At 57.2% G+C, this 16,529-nt stretch overlaps 3 protein-coding genes across 9 annotated transcripts in view; 2 read left to right on the forward strand and 1 right to left on the reverse strand.

Annotated features, from left to right (window-relative positions):
* The first annotated feature begins 1,229 nt into the window (after window positions 1-1,229).
* On the forward strand, window positions 1,230-5,835 carry CALHM1 (calcium homeostasis modulator 1). The gene is made up of 2 exons (XM_036089963.2): window positions 1,230-1,825; window positions 3,892-5,835. Exons 1-2 carry the CDS (start codon window positions 1,274-1,276, stop codon window positions 4,372-4,374), a joined length of 1,035 nt encoding a protein of 344 aa, XP_035945856.1. The 5' UTR covers window positions 1,230-1,273; the 3' UTR covers window positions 4,375-5,835.
* A 1,409-nt stretch (window positions 5,836-7,244) lies between these two features.
* Window positions 7,245-11,899, forward strand: CALHM2 (calcium homeostasis modulator family member 2). 6 transcript variants are annotated; one of them, XM_036089967.2, is made up of 4 exons: window positions 7,245-7,513; window positions 8,765-8,840; window positions 9,470-10,162; window positions 10,975-11,899. In XM_036089967.2, the coding sequence occupies exons 3-4, from the start codon at window positions 9,608-9,610 to the stop codon at window positions 11,389-11,391; spliced, it is 972 nt and encodes a 323-aa protein (XP_035945860.1). In that variant the 5' UTR covers window positions 7,245-7,513; window positions 8,765-8,840; window positions 9,470-9,607; the 3' UTR covers window positions 11,392-11,899. The 6 variants fall into 6 exon arrangements, with proteins under 6 accessions (XP_035945860.1, XP_035945861.1, XP_035945859.1 ...); XM_036089968.2 differs by having other exon boundaries at window positions 8,765-8,796; XM_036089966.2 differs by lacking the exon at window positions 8,765-8,840.
* A 514-nt stretch (window positions 11,900-12,413) lies between these two features.
* Window positions 12,414-16,529, reverse strand: part of PDCD11 (programmed cell death 11) — a 46,739-nt gene continuing 42,623 nt past the window's right edge. For both annotated transcript variants that reach the window (XM_078077155.1, XM_078077154.1), the window contains exons 33-36: window positions 16,208-16,376; window positions 15,270-15,423; window positions 14,639-14,804; window positions 12,414-13,897 (exon numbers count right to left, since the gene is read on the reverse strand). In XM_078077155.1, the coding sequence (XP_077933281.1) occupies window positions 13,726-13,897; window positions 14,639-14,804; window positions 15,270-15,423; window positions 16,208-16,376 (661 nt within the window). In that variant the 3' untranslated portion in view covers window positions 12,414-13,725. The remainder of the gene's footprint in view (window positions 13,898-14,638; window positions 14,805-15,269; window positions 15,424-16,207; window positions 16,377-16,529) is intronic.

Below are 16,529 nucleotides of genomic sequence, written 5' to 3' on the forward strand. Positions count from 1 at the left end.
TCCTGGGGGCACTCACACACATGCAGATTCACAGAGGCCCAAAGTCACAGGAAGCTCACACGTGGACACACAGATCTGAGGGCCCCACAGAGCCTCCCTATCCAGGCTCTTGCTCTGCTTCGGCCCCATTTGGTTGGTGCTGGGTCTGACCTGTTTTTCTGGGAAAGCTGGCAACATCAAAGGGAGCCCTTTAAGCTCTACCCCACTTTGATATGCTAATGGAGGGGCCCTGGCCTGGTTCCCCAGACACTCTGGAGGCCACAGCTCCAGGCATGAACCCCACAGCACCACCCCTTTAATTTTTGATCTGGGAGAGTAGAAATAGGAGGGGCAGCCAGGAAAGGATTTGTCATCCACAGTCCGTAAACACACAGACACACCCACAGAGACAGGAGCAGACAGGACCTAGAAGCACCGGCATTATGCTCACAGGCAGCGCTCCCAGGCCAGCCAGGAGGAGACCCGACAATCTTGCGGATCCCAATCCTCTGAATCCAAATTCAGGGCTTTTTACACTATGCCAGCCTGCTATCCCCACTACCACCACCACCACCACCATTGTCGTCCCCACTGTGACCGGCATCACCAACGGCATTGCCGTCCCCCCCACCACCACCACCCTAACTGCCTTCCCCACCACTACTTCCACCACCACCACCCACCAACACTACCCCATAACCACCATCCCCACCACCACCATCCCCACCATCCCCACCATCCCCGTCATGACTACCTTATCACACCATCACTGTCTGAACTGACGGAGGAGCCCTCATGAACCCTCATACAGCATGGAGGAAAGACCCCTTGGGCAGGGCAGAAGGAGGAGGGCTCCCCCCCTTTCTAGGAACGCAGGGGAAAAGGTCAAGAAGCTCAGGCCCTGCCCCAGCCCTGGATTCTCCCACACTCCAACCCTGCTGGAGACCGAGCCTTCCCGGTCTGCGTCCGAGCCTCCTCCCCCTCCCTGCTCCCACACGCACGGAGAACTGGTCTCCATCAGGTGTGGCCCCGTGGCTTCCCAGTGCCGGAGGCAGCCCTGGAGAGAGGAGCCCCGGAGGGGAAGGCAGGGGAGGGGCGGACGCTGGCGGCCCCCACCGGATTGGCTGACCCGAGCTGTCTCAGCCAGCCCCTGACTAGCAGGCTCTCAAAGAGACAGTGACCTTGGCCACTGCCCTGAGCGCTGCCCGTCTCAGCCATGCGGTGGGCGCCCCGGGGGCCATCCTGAAGCAGGTGGCGAGGTGGGAGGAGGCCACCTGGCGCCGTAGGGGGCACCATGGACAAGTTCCGGATGATCTTCCAGTTCCTGCAGGCCAACCAGGAGTCCTTCATGAACGGCATCTGCGGCATCATGGCCCTGGCCAGCGCCCAGGTGTACTCCGCCTTCGATTTCAACTGCCCCTGCCTGCCGGGCTACAACGCGGCCTACAGCGCGGGCATCCTGCTGGCGCCGCCCCTCGTGCTCTTCCTGCTCGGCCTGGTCATGAACAACAACGTGTCCATGCTGGCCGAAGAGTGGAAGCGGCCCCCGGGCCGCCGGGCCAAGGACCCCGCCGTGCTGCGCTACATGTTCTGCTCCATGGCCCAGCGCGCCCTCATTGCGCCCGTCGTCTGGGTGGCCGTCACACTGCTGGATGGCAAATGCTTCCTCTGTGCCTTCTGCACTGCGGTGCCCGTGACTGTGCTGGGCAATGGCAGCCTGGCACCGGGCCTGTCTCGGCCCGAGCTTGCCCGCCTGCTGGCCCGGGTGCCCTGCCCTGACATCTACGACGGCGACTGGCTGCTGGCCCGCGACGTGGCCGTGTGCTACCTGCGCTGCATCTCCCAGGTGAGGGGGCGGCCCGGCCTCGGCCCGGGTCTCCCGTCGCGGCCCAGGGTCCCTCTGGCAGGGTCCAATCCCCCACCTCTTGAAATGAGGCTTGCTCGGGGCACAGCCGTGTTTTCCCAATAGATGGGAGCTCCCCAGACTGGGCTTGGGGCTCCCCCTCAGACAGAGCTCTTTGGGGGCAGGGGCATATTTTCCCAACTGGGGCCAGGGCTTCTGAAGGCAGAGCCGTGTGTCTTCCCTGGATCCGTGCCACCTGGAAAAAGTGCTATGGCTACCTCAGTTCAGAGGCCTGTGTCCTGTCTTGAGGTCCCTAGAGTGGACCCCACAGCTCAGCCAGCCCCACATTCTCCATCCTGAGCTCCAGCTGGGAAGCCTGGTGTATTTGCATCCTTTTCTTCTTCCAGGCTGGGGCAGTGGTGAGGCAGGTGGGTGGCTGGGCAATTTGGGTACATTTTCCTGGCAAATGCCCTCAGCAGGTGCCTCCCTGCTCCGGGAGTGGGATCCGAGGGTCCTGGTACCCCTGCAAGGGAGGGCTTGGGTGAAGGGGATGCATTGTTGGGATGTGCCCTAAAGGCAGGGTTGGAGGGCCCACTGACAGGGAAATCCAGAGCTTGGTCCTCCCCAGCCCCACTCCCTGTCTTCTGCCCCTCTGGACCCTCCCCCGTCCAAGCCCCCAGGCCTCCCCTGCAGTCAGAGCAGCACGGGGAAGAAGCCGGAGGTCCTTGCAGCAGATGTCAGGGGAGGGGCAAGGGACCAGGCCTGCCGGGCCAGGGCCAGAGGAACACTCCGCTCTGGCAAGTCCAGATCCCTGGCTCCCTGGCACCAGCTCTCCTGTGGGGCCCACGTCACCACCAGATGCCCCACATGAATGTCACACTCTGAGTGTACAAGCTCTGCTTCCCTCCCAAACCACTTCCTCCCTGTGGGCATTTGTGCCATCGTCCCAGGCCTCAGGGCCTAGGACAGTTGTCCCTCTGCTTGACCTTCAAACCACCGCAACATGAACTAAAAGGGCCCCCAGAGGACAGGCTCCCCGGCCTATAGACATGTTTCGTGTGGCCTTCCGAGTGAATTCAAAATTCAATTTTGCAATTTTGGAAAACCAGACATTTTCACACAAAAATCAGATTTCCGGCTTTACCTGAAACATGAGGAGACCCAGCCCCACAGGGTCTACTCCCCATGCCTACTCCCCCAGACCAAACACATGCTCTGCAGCCTCCCAGCCCATGTTTGCTTGGCCACAACCCCCCGACCCCGATTATAGGCATTTAGCCACCTCTCTCATCCTGATCTGGCCAAAGGCTTCTCTGTGCGGCTGGGGGCTGATCCCGAAGCCCAGGTTAGGAGAGCCTCCTGCCCCATGCCTGACAGTGAATTATTACAGAACGGGCCTAGCACCCAAGTGTCTTCCGCACAGAGTTTGAGCAAGTGTCTGGTTTGTCTCTGCCACCCTTGAGGGCCCAGCTCAGGGCCCACAGAGGAGGCTTGTTCAGTGCAGGCTCCTGAAAGGCAGACAATGCCGGGAGCCAGAGGAGGGTCACTATGCCCCGCAAGGAGAAAGAGGCATGGTTAGTGAGGGCCTCTCGAGGTAATAACAGTGGCCAACAGTTATGAGCACTAACTATGTACCAGGCACTGTGCTGGTCGTGACTACATTTAGTCCTCACAACAACCCTATGAGATACATACTACCAGCAACCCCATTTTATAGGTGGGGAAACTGAGGCACAGAGCAGTCAGATACCTTGCTCCCGGTCAACTAGTAAGGACTGGAGACAAGGTCCAAAGCCAGGTAGCCTAATTCCAAGGTCTGCCCAGTTAACTCCTGCGTATTGAGTGCCAGGCCTACACGTGGGGCATTTTCCACACAGAATCTCATTTCTGTGAGAGAATTTATCTATGCCCATTGGACAGAAAAGGAAATGGAGGCCAAGAGGTGAAGTCATTTGCCCAGTCAGTACTCTTCTCCCTAAAGGCCCTAAGAGATCATGCTTTGGGGGGTGTATACAGGCCTGAGAGGTGGGAGGGCGGTGCCAGCCAACTCTCTCTCCTCTCCCCTGCAGGCCCTGGGCTGGTCCTTCGTGCTGCTGACCACACTGCTGGCATTCGTCGTGCGCTCTGTGCGGCCCTGCTTCACACAGGCCGCCTTCCTCAAAAGCAAGTACTGGTCCCACTATATCGACATTGAGCGCAAGCTCTTCGATGAGACATGCACGGAGCACGCCAAGGCCTTCGCCAAGGTCTGCATCCAGCAGTTCTTCGAGGCCGTGAACCATGACCTGGAATTGGGTCACACCCACGGGGCACTGGCCACGGCCCCTGCTGGCTCAGCCGCCCCAGCGGCCAAGGATGGGGCTGAGGAGGAGAGAGAGAAGCTGCGCGGCATCACGGATCAAGGCACCATGAACAGGCTGCTCACGAGCTGGCACAAATGCAAGCCGCCCTTGCGGCTGGGCCAGGAGGAGCCCCTGATGGGCAACGGCTGGGCGGAGGGCGGGCCCCGGGCTCCACGCAAGGAGGTGGCCACCTACTTCAGCAGAGTGTGAGCTGTGGCCAAGTGAAGAGGCAGGAATGGGGGTCTGAGCCCACGGCCTCTCAGACCGCCCCAAACCAGATGGAAAAATGAAGCCTGCCGGTGCTGAGTGGTAGGCCCCTCGGACAGACCCACATGCCCAGGCATTCACCTGCCCATTGAGGCAGGAAATTTGGAGCTGGAAGGGGACATCAATCCCCCAGCTGGGACACGGCAGTATTAGAAAGGTTCAGAACTGGCTGGGGGAGGGGTTGGGGTGGACAAGCTCCCACCCGCCCAGCCCCTCCCCAGCCACTTCATCCCTGCTTCACTGTCTCCTCTCGGGTCCTACAGCCACCCTCACTGTGACATTTTATGATCTCTGTTCCCTTATGCTCAAGACTCAGGGAGTGGGAGGGCGTCTGACTGTCTCACAAAGCAGGAATCCTCTGATTTGGGTCCATCTCCCAAATGAGGCTGCGAGTGGGCCGTGAGGACATGGCCCGCAGCCTCACCTCATGTAACACATCTGCAGTGACAGGAAAGGAGACAAAATGCCGGAATTTAGGTCTCCTTGGGAGAAGCCAGAGCGTGTGGTCACCATGGAGGCCACTCAACACTTGTCAAGTGGATTGTCCATTTATTTAGTCCCGAGCACGAAAGTCTTCCTGTCTTAGCCAGGTGAGCTGCTCCAACAAAATACCATAGACTGAGCTGCTTAGAAACAACAGAACTTTACTTCTCCCAGTTCTGGAGGCTGGAAGTCCAAAATCATGGCCCTGGCATGGTCACGTTCTGATGGAGGCCCTCTTCCTTGTTCAAAGCCGGGGCCTTGTCGCTGTGTCCCCACAGGTAGAAGGGGCAGGGGAACTCCCTGGAGCCTCTTTTCCAGGCACTGATCCCATTCATGAGGCTCTGCCCTCCTGACTTAAGCACCTCCCAAAGGCCCCACCCCCTCATATCATCCCCTTGGGGAGTTAAGATTTGGCATATGAATTTGGGGGGACACATTCAGACCATACCACCCTCCCTTGGAGGGCTCCTTGGAGACCACCTGAACGCCTCCTTCACATCCAAGTCTCAGGGGGAAATCAGACCTCCCCAGAGCTTGGGCATTTAGAAAAGAAGCTGTTATCTTCCCATTTTCTCAAAACCCCTACCCCTGGGGAGGGGGCTCCCGAGTGCTAAGAGGCTTTGGCCTGAGCTAGGGATGAGGGTGGTGGGGTGGTGGAGGGAAGCTGCCTAGAGTAGAAACAGCTCAGACTCCAGAGTGAGAGAGAACTGGAACAAATGCTGGCTCTACCACTTACAGTGTCCCTCAGGCCAATTGCTTCCTTTTCTGTGCCTCAGTTTCCTTATCTGTACAATGGGGATGAGGGCACCTACCTGATGGGGTTGTTGTAATCAGGAAACAGGTGAAGCAAGTAAAGTTCGTGGGCCAGAACAGGCACTAGGTACACGGCGGCTAACGGGCTTGTAGATTCCTGAACCCGAGTGCTTATCCTCCTCCCCTGCACAGAAGGGGAGGGCGACACGAGGAACTGGAGCCACCTTGTTGAGGAGGGAATTGAGGGCCAAAAAGATGTAAGTCCCACTCATCTAAGAATTTATTTTGATCTTGATCCCTGCAACATTGCTTTAATGATTTCCCTTCTTCCCATCCATTCCCACTTCTGAGACCCGGTCTGCGTTCCTTTCATTATTCGGGAGAAGGACGAGCCCTGTAGGCCCAGGAGGCTGGAGGAGGCTGGGGGGCTCCTCTGGGAGTGGGACTTCATCTAGGCCCCGAATGCAGACAGGTTTTGAAGGAGTAGAGATCAGGTCTGTGTTGGTGGGTGGGGAGGGGCTTCCAGTGGGAAAAGCCAGCGCAGAATATCGGGAGGTACAAATGTCAAGGAAAGAGCAAAGCTTTGGGTCAGGCAGATTGGGGTTCAAGAACTAGAGCTGTAAGACCTCACCAAATCCCTCCAAACCTCAGTGTGTCTATCTGTAAAATAGATCTTAAAAGGACCTACTTTTCAGAATTATGGTGAGAATAAAGGAGGGTAACTTTGGAGGAAGAATCTGGAGTGGTGTTTGGATCTGAATAATAAACACGGGTCCTTTCCCTTCATTCCTGCCCATGACAAGCACAGCTCAGGGAGGCCAGCATGGCACTCAGCAGTTCCACGGTCCTAGAACCACAAGCATTGCAGAGCTGACAGGAGGCTGGGGGGTCTCTCCCTTAATCGTAGGGGTCATCTAGCCTGTCCTTGGACAGGGCTCTCCCCTTTAGCATTCTTGACCCATGACTTTTCAGCCTCAGCTTACACAGTCCCACGGATGGGGAGATTATGACCACTTTCTGGGACAGGCTGGGCATATCTGATGGTAACAAAGGGGTTCTTTCAGCAACCACCTGCCTTCTTGTAATTTCTATCCACCACCCAGAGCTCTGCCCACAGGGCCTCAGAGGATCCCTTACCAGCCCTCCTGAGATCTGAAGCAGTACCTGGGCAGGCAGGTGAAGTATGGACAGAGGAGCTGATGGTGGGAGGAGGACTGGCAGGAACAGGATGGCTCTGAGGAAGAAGAGCCAGAATAAGGCAGGGAGGCCCTGGCCTGTGCATCCTGCTAGGGCTCAGCATCGGTCTGAAGGCATGACCCTCCCCTCCAACCCTGACGGGGTCCAGCAGGAGTCAAGCATGGGGAATGCTCCTGAAACTGGCAGGGAGGGCAGGCCCAGGCAGGATGTCCTAGCAGGCCCCCCTGCCTGGCCCCCCGAACTAGTCCCACGGGTGCGCAGGCCGCCAGGGCAGCTGGCTCGGGAGGGCAGGCAAGGCCAGGCACGGGCCGGCGCCGCCGCCGAACGGGAAGCCCAACTTCCTCTCCTCTAGCACCGCCCTCACTGCCCGCCCTCCCCTGCCTGGCGCCGGAGGGAGGCTGTTTTTCCACTCCCCGCCGCTGCTGCACAAGTCCCATCCTGCTTGTTTCCTCTGCTTCCCTGGAGTTTAAAACTTCTTTGAAAACACCCCCAACCCCAGGCCCTGCTGGTCTCAGGCTCCCTGCTCCGGTGCAGAAGAAAGCACAAGAGAGCCCGCGGAGGGCACCGCCGGCAGCACTGGGGGGCCCGCCCTGCAGGCCCGCGCCCCGCCGAGGCTGGAGCCCCTGGTTGGCGCCGCAGCTGGCCCCAGGTAAGGAAGGGCCCCTCGCTGGGGCGTGCCAGGCGACAGGGGGAGCATGGCAGGACTGCTCAAGGCTGCTCAGAGGGATTGTCCTGGGGAGAAAGGCCCCTCACTGAGGCTCCTCACTCCGGGCACGGCCAGTGGTGCCCCCCTCTCCCAGCCTATCCTGTCTTCTGTCCTGACTGCGGTTGTTGGAGGTCCCACCCAGGCTCGGATGCAACCCCTCCCTGGCTTGCGGGACAGGGCCAGTAGTCTCAGATGACGGCCTGGTCCCTCCTCTGCTCACCGCCCTCTGTGTTCAGATATCTTGTACCCCACTTTGGGCAGTTTATGAACCCAGGGCCCCACGAAAGCTCATGAGAAGCCCTGAAGCCAAGAGGGGAAGAGGAAGAGAGGAGCCTGCCTTTAACCCATTCAGCCTTGGCAATGGTACAAACTCTTTCCCAGGGAGTGGGATGGAGCCCCTGGGCTGGGAGTGAGAGGAAGAGTCAGATCCCTCCTCCTCCTGGCTCCCCACGTGGTCACCGAGCTCTGCCGGGCCCATCTGGCAGCATTGGCAGAGACCGGGAGGGGTGCTGGCGTAGGGAAGAGGCACAGAAGGAAATATGGCAGGTCTCCCCTCCTCCGTTTGCTGCCCACCCTATCCCTCCATTCCCTGGCTTCTTCTGGCTGCGGACTTTTGTTTTTCATCCCCCAGATGGGGAGGACATGGGCCACGCCCTGGCCTGTGTCTCTGCTTGTTTGGGTGGGGCCTAGAAAGGGCTCTCGAAGCTGCGACCACTTCCTGGCACCACTGCAGCCCGGATCATGGCCGAGCAGGCTGGGGATGGGCTGGTGGGGATGGTCGAGGCTTAGCCTCCATTCCCTGTCACTGGGAGGCCGCTAGATAGGGAAGGGGGAATGGGTGGGGAAGGGAAGTTTCGCCAGGGCTCTCATGGATGAGCACAGAGCAAGGGTAGGAGACCAGGAAAACAGAGGACTCACTTGGCTCCACCCACCCTTGTCCGCTTCCCAAGCCTCCTTAAGTCAGGCTCAAAAGTCCTGCCCAGACACCTCCGTACTGTCATGGCCTCAAGCGAGGCACGTTCTCCTCTTCGGGCCTTAGTTTCCTGATCTTGGCGGGAAGGAGAATCGTCCCCACTGCCTAAAGCCTTGGCAGGGTGAGATGGAGGGTCTCAGGCATCGTTTATCCCCTTTCTTTTCCCGCCAGCATCCCTACGGGGAGACCAAGGGCCGGAATGATTTATCCTCTTTTCACAGATGAGGACACAGACAGAGAGAAAAGTCATGAAGTATGTTGAGAGCCAGGATCTCCTAAACCAGTCCAGACTCTGAGGTCTCCAGAATGAAAAGTTCTCATGAACTCCAGGCACACTGCCTCGCTTGGCACTGACCAAAGCCTCCTTCCTCCACCCCACCCCACATCACGGAGTCAAACCCAAGACCCTTATCTCCCAGGACACCCCCTCCAGCTGTGATGCCCATGGGCTAGAGACCTGGAGGACAACAGCCCCCAAATAGTCCTAGGTCCGTCAGTGCTCTAGCACTGCCCGGAACCCCACATTCCCCGGTGCCATAGGGCCATCCTTAATCCTGGCTTCAAGGGAAGCTTGTGGGAGTAACAAGAACCCAAGTGCCTGAGGCAGACAGATCTGAGCCTGAATCTCAGCTCTGCCCCACCGCTTATATGTGCCCCTGGCAAGCCCCTCAGCTCCAGGGAGCCTCCACCTCGTCTGTGCACACTGGGGACATGTCAGCTCCATGCAGGACCATGACGATGGGCAATGAGGGATAGAAAGCACCTGACACCCAATGGGAGCTTAGTGAGCAGTGGCCACCACGTCCCCTAGGCCCCAGGGCTCCCCAAGTCTCCTTTCTCACTAGCCTGGCCATACAGGAGCCCCCCCACCCGATTCCTTTCAGTTTTCAGAGGCCAACATTTATCGGTCGTCTACTATTCCACAGGAAGCACCAGGCTGGCCACTGGAGGGGATAAAATGGCAAGACGGTGCCCTGCCTTCAGATGCCCACCAGCCTGTACTCCCTCCTAGTCCCTCAGGAACCGTCGATCCCGGCCCCCCGCCCCTCCGCTGACAAGTCACCATGGCAGCCCTGATTGCAGAGAACTTCCGCTTCCTATCGCTCTTCTTCAAGAGCAAGGACGTGATGATTTTTAATGGGCTGGTGGCACTGGGCACAGTGGGCAGTCAGGAGCTGTTCTCCGTGGTGGCTTTCCACTGCCCTTGCTCGCCCGCCCGGAACTACCTGTACGGGCTGACAGCCATTGGTGTGCCTGCCCTGGCACTCTTCCTCATCGGGGTCATCCTCAACACCCACACCTGGAACCTGGTTGCCGAGTGCCAGTACCAGAGGACCAAGAACTGCTCGGCTGCCCCCAACTTCCTCCTCCTCAGCTCCATCCTGGGCCGTGCGGCCGTGGCCCCCGTCACCTGGTCTGTCATCTCCCTGCTGCGCGGTGAGGCCTACGTCTGTGCTCGCAGCGAGTTTGTGGACCCCTCCTCCCTCACAGCCGGGGAGAAGGGCTTCCCACCAGCCCATGCCACAGAAATCCTGGCCAGGTTCCCTTGCGGGGAGGGCCCCGCCAACATGTCGGGCTTCCGGGAGGAGGTCACCCGCAGGCTCAAGTATGAGTCCCAGGTAAGGCTGTGCAAAGGGAAGCCCCTCTTCTTTCTTCTCTAGGCCGTGGCGGGTGGGGAGGTACTGGGATGGTCTAGTGTTGAAGCTAGAGCTGGTCCTCAGGGGCTGAGGTCTCCAGGAAAGCACTAGATCATCAGCATCAGGTATCTGAGCTGGGTAACCTGTAGGTTAGGAGTTGGTGAGGCAAGTTTTAAACATTAAAGGAATGTTTTTCTGGCTCAGACTGAGCCTTGATCCCAGTCACAGATTACGCCCCTACTGCTCCCAGATTGAGCACGAACCCCTGTAAGCTTACGAAACATTTGCCATCAGCTAGGAGTTGACATGTTCCTATCCCCAAAAGGACCCCAGCCCAGCCCCAAGTCAGCGCCAGGTGTTGCTGACATCGGGGAGTCCCCTGAGCGAGGACGGGGTGCTGAGTTAGGAAGCAGCGCCTGCGGCCCTGATCCCAGCCTCAGCGTGGCTCACTTCTGAAGGAGGAGAGCTCAGTCAGGGCAGAGACCTGGGCAGAACACGCGGCTGCAGGTGTTCACTCAGAGCAGCAGGGCATGAGGGAGACAGGAAGGAGCGCAAGATTGGCTAAAAAACAAAAACGAAAACCAGAGCACGTGAGTTCAAGGGAGCGAGGACGAAGTGGAATCAGCCGGACGGGCTGGCTTCCCTCATCGAAGGAGAATCTGCTCTCGGGGAGTGTGCGGCCCAGGGTCAGCCCAGCCCAAGCCCTCTGACCAGCTCGTCCGACTTCTTCCTGGGGCGGGTGAGGGTCCAGGCAGCTCCTTGCCCCTCCTCAAACCTGCCCCTTCTCTGGCCAGCTCTTCGGGTGGCTGCTCATCGGCGTGGTGGCCGTCCTGGTGTTCCTGACCAAGTGCCTCAAGCATTACTGCTCGCCACTCAGCTACCGCCAGCAGGCCTACTGGGCGCAGTATCGCACCAACGAGGACCGGCTCTTCCAGCGCACGGCCGAGGTGCACTCGCGGGCGCTGGCTGCCCACAACGTGCGCCGCTTCTTTGGCTTTGTGGCGCTCGACAAGGACGACGAGGAGCTGGTCGCCAGGTTCCCAGTAGAGGGCACACAGCCTCGGCCACAGTGGAATGCCATCACGGGCGTCTGCTTGTACCGTGAGAACCAGGGCCTCCCGCTCTACAGCCGCCTGCACAAGTGGGCCCAGGGTCTGGCGGGCAACGGAACAGTGCCTGACACCGTGGAGATGGCCCCGCTCGCCTCCTAGGGGTCCTGTTCCCACACTCTCTGCAAGTGACGGTACTTGGTCTCAAACTGAACTCCACTGCCTGCTCACATCAGAAGGGGATGACTTTTTCACTTTTTGGGGCAACAGGCCGGGAGCACAAAGGAGCCTGGGGCATGGAGAGAGCTAGGAGACAATGGGGTCCACTCCGACAGGAAGGCTCTCAGATCTGAAGAAATCCCCTCTCCCGCTGCCACCAACCACTCCGTCATCAGCTCTGGAGAGAAGACCCTTTCGCAGAACTGGTCCTTCATTAACTATGATGTGGACGACCTCTACTGGTGGGACTCCAAGGCTGGGAAGCCCTGGCCAGCAGAGCCAGGTGACAAACTCACCAGCAGACGCCTTGTACAGGATATCGTGCAGTTAGCGTTATGGCGTGACGCATAGGGTTACCTGGCTCAGCAGTGCTCAGCCAGGAGATGCCCTCCAATGTATGCTTTATTTTATATACTTAAATTTTTGATAAAGTTTTTCTTAGTATAAAGGACTAGCTTGGTGTCTGCATGATTGGATGGGCTATGCCGCCGTAGGCTAGTGGTCATGAAGACAGGCCCAAATCCCATCCCCTGTGGGAGGGAGGGAGGGAGGGGGAAACAGAGAGACCCTGGGCAAGATTAAAATGGATGGGAGGGAGGACAGGAGTACAGGGAAAGCCAGGTGTTGGGAAGGCCCTACAGCTTACGATGTCTTGACAATTAGATTCAATTATCTGACTTGATGTGAGGAACAGGTGAAGCCTGGCCTTTCTCACTGAGAAGACTGGCTTAAATTTCATGAGTCAGAAGATCCCGCACACAGCAGGGCAGACTAGCTCCTATAACCTAGGGCTAATGCCCAAAAACCAGGACAGCCCCAGCTATGCCTCTCCCCCGACCCACACATGCCCGCCCTTGCCTGATCACCTCCACCACCCCTAAAACCTTTGATGCTCTCCCTTGTCCCTGTCCTGCTTCCCAGCATTCGACCCAGTCACTTCCCATGGAAAAGCTCTCCAGCTCTCAGGGCATTTAAAGCTCTCTGCCAGAGAAAACATTTAATCCCCTTAAGACCAAGCCAAAAAGAACTGGCTTCAACAACTAGCTGGGTCTGCGCTGGTGTCCAAGAATTCTGAAACATACGGGATTATTACGTATCAAAGGAGGTGGAGACCATCTTTCTAGGAAGTTTACAAGGGTCACAGGGAGGTGTGGGTGTGGTGGGCCCATCATGTCCCCTTTCCCTCAAGTCTCAAGGAAAACCATGAAGCCAATCAATGCCCTCCACCCAGCAACCTCTCCGCACAGGAGCTACAAGGAGAAACTCTGCAGTTCTCCCCAGCTCACACAGCACAGCAGTCTACGTCCTCACTGAGCTGCCTACCCGCCAGGCCCTGTGGCAGCACACAAACATACACGCTCTCACTTCATCCACAAAACAACTCTTCAAGGTAGGACTTTTGGACCCCATTTCACAAATGAGACACCCAACTTGGAGAGCTTGGATAATCTGGGCCTGGTGGGCCTGGAAGGAAACACCACCGGATGGGTTAAGCCAATACCTGTGGCTTTCCTCTCAGATGGCCGGGTTCCCCAACTGTCCTTTCCCCCAAAGGGGTCTGCCTTTGTCCTCCTGTCCCAGCCTCACGTACTCCACAAAAGAGCACAAGTACTAGCTGAGCTCAGGTTGAGGGAATGCCCAGAGACTCCGAGACCTAGGGGAGGAGGCCCGCTCCCTGGGCCCTGCTGACCCCCTCTGGCTGGACCAAGAGCCTGCCAGGGCCAAAGGGGGATCCTGACCACAAGATTGTCAGGAGTCAGCCCCTCTATTCCTGCTCTCCCGGAAACTTCCAAGAGGGAGAGAGTCTTAGCTTTTCTAGGAGTCCGAGAGCCTGCTGTCTACAGCCTACTGTCTACAGCAGCCTCAGAAAAAGGGGAAATGGGCACCTGAGTGGCTCAGTCAGTTAAGCATCCAACTCTTGATTTCAGCTCAGGTCATGATCTCAGGGCCATGAGATCGAGCCCAGTGTCAGGCTCTTTTCAGCGATGAGTCTGCTTGAGATTCTCTCTCTCCCTCTGCCCCTCTGCCCCTCACGCATGCTTTCTCTCGGGTGTTCTAAAAAAAGGGGGAGGGGATGATATAAACTAGTACTAAAACAAAACACGCAAAAAGGAATTATAGGAAAGCTCATCCTGACAGGATTACCACAAAGGTGCTGCAGAAGAAGCAACACTTAAATAAGAGTCCTCAGGCAACATGGTTTTCCGGCTGCCCAGGCGCCTGAGATTCAGCCCGGCTGGCCCACTGCTGACAGTGGTCACCGGAGACAGCTAGCCACTAGTCCTCCAACATGGAGCTCTTTGCTTCCACGTATTCCAGGGCCTTCGCCTTCACTGCCTGCACGTCCTTCTCAGTGCCATGTTGTTTCTCATAGTCCAGGTAGCGCTTGAAGAAGAATTTCATTCGCTTGGGGGCCAGGCTGAGATGAATGACCCGTTCAAAGATGTCCCTGTAAGGAAGAGCAAGGCAGCGTTTGCCTCTTGGCCCCCTGCCCCTCGACTGCTGACTAGCCTTCATCCACTTGCCCTCTGGCTCTGCAGCCAGGCCCTCTGTTCTCCAGCACTCTCACTTCTACCTTTATGTTTATTACCATTTTAAACTCCTAAGGTGTCCATGGGGAGAGAGACTGCCACCCTCACTTTCTAGTCAGACAGACACCCACGGGTGTTAAAAGGACTCACTGGCTTGAAGTCACACAGTGAGTCAGGACAAAGCTACTGGGATGGGGACACACATGAGGTAGGGATCTGTGAGAAAAGTTCTGCTTCAAACTCACTGATGGGCTTGGGTGAGGCACTCGTTCTTTCTGGCCCTCAGCCCACCCATCTCTGACCCTCCCTGCCCTGTGGGGCTGTAGGCGACAACAGCAAGCCTGTGACCATTCTCTAGCACAAGAGCCAGGCTCAATGAATTATGTGGGAAACCCAAGTCTCCTGACCCCCACATCAGGGCCAGCCTCCCGCCCACCCAAGACTCCAGACATAGACCAGAGGTTGGCCCCTGAGGCAGCAAAACAAGTCAACAAGTGAATACCACAGGAGCTGGTGTGTCATGTCAAAGCTGTTCTTCCAGACACGGTAAGAGAAACTGGGGACGCTGGAAGATGCTGTGGGGCTAAAAACTCATCCACTTGGCCAACATCCCCAACCTCCCACAGTTACTTCAGCCCTGGCCTGTCTTCCCCTCTCACCGGACTTCCTTCTGGCTGCCATGCTTAATGGTCATGTCTATGTAAACCGACCAGACATCGGTGCGCTTTGGGTAGGTGCTCAGTGTGTTCTCAAAAATGGCTTTGGCCCGTTCCGCATCCCCCAGCTGAAACTCCAGCTGGGCAAACTTGGCAATCACATCCACATCTGCAGGGAGAGAACAGCTCAGACGCACAAAGCAGAGAGACCCCTCACCATAGCATTAACGTGCTGCACAGACAGACTGACGCCCGACTCCCTACTCATAGGTTCCAAGACCTGGGTGATGATGACAAGTGAACACTGGGAAGGTTTGGGGCCAGATATACAGATGGGCACTAATCTATGATTCCCACTGCAGACATCCCACTCTCCGGGCCCAGAAGGGAGAGGGGGCAGCGGCAACAAAATTAGTGCTAATTGTTTTTTGTTCCTCCATCTTTGAAGTTTAGCATCTGAAATGCAACACGTTATGTTCATGAGCATATAATCAACAGAGAGATCCATGCCCTCCACTGGGCTTTCCTAATACCACACCACCCTCAGATGAGAAAATCTCCAATCCCTATGCCCAGATATCAGAGAGCTTAATGTGATCAGGAATCGGGCCAAAGGGTAGGGATGAGCACTCACGCTCTTTATTGGGCAGACACTCGAGAGCTCGCTGCATCACACGGTGACTGGCCCCAGCCTGGCCCCTCCGTAGAAGAAAGGCACCATATTTGATCCAGACAGCTTTCTCCTGCCTGAATCGCTTCAGCATCCGGTTGTAAAGTTCACCAGCTTCCTGTGGGAAAGACAAGGTAAGCTATGGAGTGTGATATGACAGAGGAGGCAAAAACAGAGACAGAGGGGCAATGACAGAGACAGGCAGCTAGGCTCATGAGAAGCTAGACGTGGCCTCAGACTCTGGTCACTATGTAGGTGCAATTCTAGATGCCTGAGGAAAGCGGGCAGGCTCCCAGAGATGGGGAGAGCACACGAGGGGGCCTAGCATGGTGGGGAGAGCCCCTACTAATCCTGTGCTGTATGGAGGTCCTAAGAGTACAAGAACATGAGAATGACAAGGGGGAACAGGAGAGACAGAAAAGGGACATTGGCTGAGCTGCTGCCTTGTGGCTGTACGCCCAAGGGATACACACCAGGGGTCCACTGTCCCTTTACTTTCCTCATCTTCACCCTGCATTCCTAAGGCAGAAGTGGGAGGAAAGGACTCCTCCCACTTCGAAGATGAACAAGTTAGGGCCCAGAGGTCACGCAGCAAGCCTGCAGCGGGACCAGACCCATAACAGGGGGATTTTTTTTTTTTTTTTTTTTTAATTTTATTTATTTGACAGAGAGAGCACAAGCAGAGGGAGAGAGAGGGAGAAGCAGGCTCCCTGCTGAGCAAGGAGGCCGATGTGGGACTCGATCCCAGAACCCTGGGATCATGACCTGGGCCGAAGGCAGCCGCTTAACCGACTGAGCCACCCAGGCGTCCCAACAGGGGGATTCTTTCCTGGACTTCCCAGGAATTCGTTTCCAAGCTGCTGAGGACCTCTGGCAGCAGGCCACTTGGCCCAGACTCCTACCTGGAATTTCTCGGACTTGGTATAGATGTCAGCCAGATGGAGAAAGACCTTGAGAGGCTCATTGTACTGCACGGCCCGCTCAAAGACCTTGGTCAGTGACTCCTGAGAGCCGTACATGTTCTCTAGATTCAGCAGTGCCACCCACACGTTCAGCTTCTCTTGCTCCTCTCTGGAGGGAGAGTGAGCATGTGAGCTCCATCACCTCAGCCCAAGGAAGCCCCCACTACCACCCAGGGATGCTGACTGGAACTACTTCTCAGTTCCCACCCTCAAGTGAGCCACGGAGCGGCCTGGCCCCCACTGCAGCTCACAAGGAAGCAGG

This window comes from Halichoerus grypus, chromosome 7, assembly GCF_964656455.1.
Source record: "Halichoerus grypus chromosome 7, mHalGry1.hap1.1, whole genome shotgun sequence".
Classification (NCBI taxonomy): Eukaryota; Metazoa; Chordata; class Mammalia; order Carnivora; family Phocidae; genus Halichoerus; species Halichoerus grypus.